The sequence below is a fragment of the Arachis ipaensis genome, chromosome B10 (assembly GCF_000816755.2).
Source record: "Arachis ipaensis cultivar K30076 chromosome B10, Araip1.1, whole genome shotgun sequence".
NCBI lineage: Eukaryota > Viridiplantae > Streptophyta > Magnoliopsida > Fabales > Fabaceae > Arachis > Arachis ipaensis.
In genome coordinates, this window is record NC_029794.2 from 131,972,187 (window position 1) to 131,974,622 (window position 2,436).

Below are 2,436 nucleotides of genomic sequence, written 5' to 3' on the forward strand. Positions count from 1 at the left end.
TTCTATGAAAACACCACGAACTAGATTCAACTATTTTAAAATGTTGATTGTTGGAGACAATTCACTTTCCAATAAAGTGTATCTGCATGTGTCCCAGTGATCCCTACAGAATATATAGATAAGGCCACAAGGGTTATGGTCCTATAGACACTAACCCTATCTCAAAAATTAATCTATTAAATTGTAATTACAATGAAACATTTTTAGTCGCTCAATTCATTACAAAAATACGGACCCAGCTACGGAAGAAACCCTCATTATCCTCTTAGCTTCCTGCTTCAATGAATAGAAGAAATTGGTATTAATTTCTAACATCAATTATCACCAACTTTTTAAGAGTCTTAAATTGTAATCTTGACCATATTAAGAGCTTTTCGGATTCTCTTTTTGGTTGACACCATCGGTATCTAAACACTATTAAGTATTAACATGTACGCACTAAAAATTAACTATCAACTAATTATTATGTATTTGTATATATATACTGCGTTGTTTTACACATTTTTAATATGAAAAAATACAAGTGGAAGTTTTATACCCACGCAAATGTTTATTTTTCATGCAAATAGAAAGTTAGTTCTTCATGTAGATGAGATGTTTGTTCTTATGAATTTTATTATTAGGAACTCCAATAATTACACTATTTGAGCATCAATATCAGGGTAGATAAGATTGCAATGTTATTAAAAAAAGCTTGTTGCATTCATAAACATGTTCACTAATATAAGGTGCAGATAACTCTTCAATATGACGTACCAAAAAAAGCACAAGAACAACCTATCTGGATCAATAAAAAGTGTTCACCTTGAGGTAATGTACTTATCAATCCCATCCTTCTTCTCAGGACCATAGACAAACCATCTTTCATCGGATGTCGCACCAATTTCGTTGTCCATTTTGATATCTGTGTTTTTGCTGTCTTTTAGAAAACTTGCTAGAGCAGTAGAGCTCAACTCATAATGGAATTCACCACAATAAAGAAGGGAAAAAAGGGCTGATTCATTGCATTACCTTGTAACAAAAGAGCATAGTCACCATTATAACTTTCTAGTTTCCAAAATGTCTGATTACCATCTGAAAACACAGGCTCTATTCTCATTGCATCAGAATGTTGTTTGCCTGTTAAAAAATGAAAAGGTTATTAAAGAAAAAAATCAACCACTACAACAAGAACTAACAAAAAAAATAAAAAAAGAAAGGTCATCACAGTTGAGTAAATTATTATTTTGACCCATGTACTAAATATAGAGAAACATACTCTAAACACTTTAGATATCAAATTTTGAGGAAGTCATTTTATAAGTTTGTATAGAAAAATAAGATATTTTTTCACTTTTTAAATTGTGATTTTACACTACATGACTACATGCACTTTTTTTGGCAATACTTTTACACAATGACCAAAAATTCAAAATAAAAAAGATAAAGGAGTATAGAGGTTGAATTTCACTTTTTTTATATATCTATTAAATTATTATCCAAATATTCTCACAAAAAGTGAATTGAATGGATCAGTTGTTTGTCATTTATATTAAAAAAAGTGCATTTTGTAGACTCAGATAATATTTAAGGGGCTAAGATTCATTTCTGTTTTCATAGGCCATTACATCAATACTAAATCTTTGAGGCCAAAATTGTAGCTTGTGCTATATAGTTTGATGAGTGTGAACTCTAATATGTAAGAACAAACCTTTCGGAATTAGGCCCATTGCCTCAATTACTTCAGCATGAGCTTCAGCTGCTTGACTTTTTATCTTTGACATAATAGCTTGATGCTCAGCAATTGAAAGGAGAGCACCGTCTTTCACAATAGCATTAGCCAGCTTATCTTGTAACTTCTGCTTTAGTCCTTTTTCCTGTTGAAGCATATATTAATTCGTATACACAAAGTAACAGAAGCACTCATCCAGATACAAAGAACATATAACAATCAAGTTTCAAGTAGTTACCTTTTCCTTAGCTGCAGCAATCTTAGATTTTGCTTCTTTCTTTTCTTCAGCAAATCTTACATTTTGCTCATCAATATAACTCCTCAGTTTCCTGCACATTATGTTTCAAACCACTTTAAGCAAAATGAAGACTAGAAACAAAGTGAATAAAAGTAGAAAACTATTAAGAGAATGAACCATAAGGATCACTAGGCTCTTTGAAAAAATTTCCAATTAAACTTTGAGTTGCTTACTCTGTGCATAAAGCTTCATCACACAGAAAATTCAATAAACTGAGCTTTTTGGATAAATCTAATTCATGATATCCACCAATTCCTTCCTTGAAGCAATCCAATGGAAACCCTCCAAGTGCAAGTTTGGATTCAGAGATTAAATCCTCCAGAGCTTTCAACCATGAATTATTTCCACTGCCAGTAGTTAAGGGTGGAGAACTGCAGAGAAGTGATCCCAGAAGGAAAAATCAAATGAAAAGATCTTCAAACCTAAG

At 31.8% G+C, this 2,436-nt stretch overlaps 1 protein-coding gene across 4 annotated transcripts in view; it reads right to left on the minus strand.

The window, feature by feature from the left end:
• LOC107623511 overlaps window positions 1–2,436 on the minus strand; it is a 5,662-nt gene continuing 3,226 nt past the window's right edge. For 2 of the 4 annotated variants that reach the window (XM_016325817.2, XM_021113127.1), the window contains 6 exons: window positions 2,183–2,380; window positions 1,950–2,040; window positions 1,691–1,856; window positions 1,012–1,119; window positions 805–904; window positions 1–276 (listed from right to left, as the gene is read on the minus strand). In XM_016325817.2, the coding sequence (XP_016181303.1) occupies window positions 258–276; window positions 805–904; window positions 1,012–1,119; window positions 1,691–1,856; window positions 1,950–2,040; window positions 2,183–2,380 (682 nt within the window). In that variant the 3' untranslated portion in view covers window positions 1–257. Of the gene's footprint in view, window positions 277–756; window positions 905–1,011; window positions 1,120–1,690; window positions 1,857–1,949; window positions 2,041–2,182; window positions 2,381–2,436 lie in introns of all 4 variants that reach the window. The other 2 variants (XM_016325818.2, XM_021113126.1) reach the window with 2 other exon arrangements.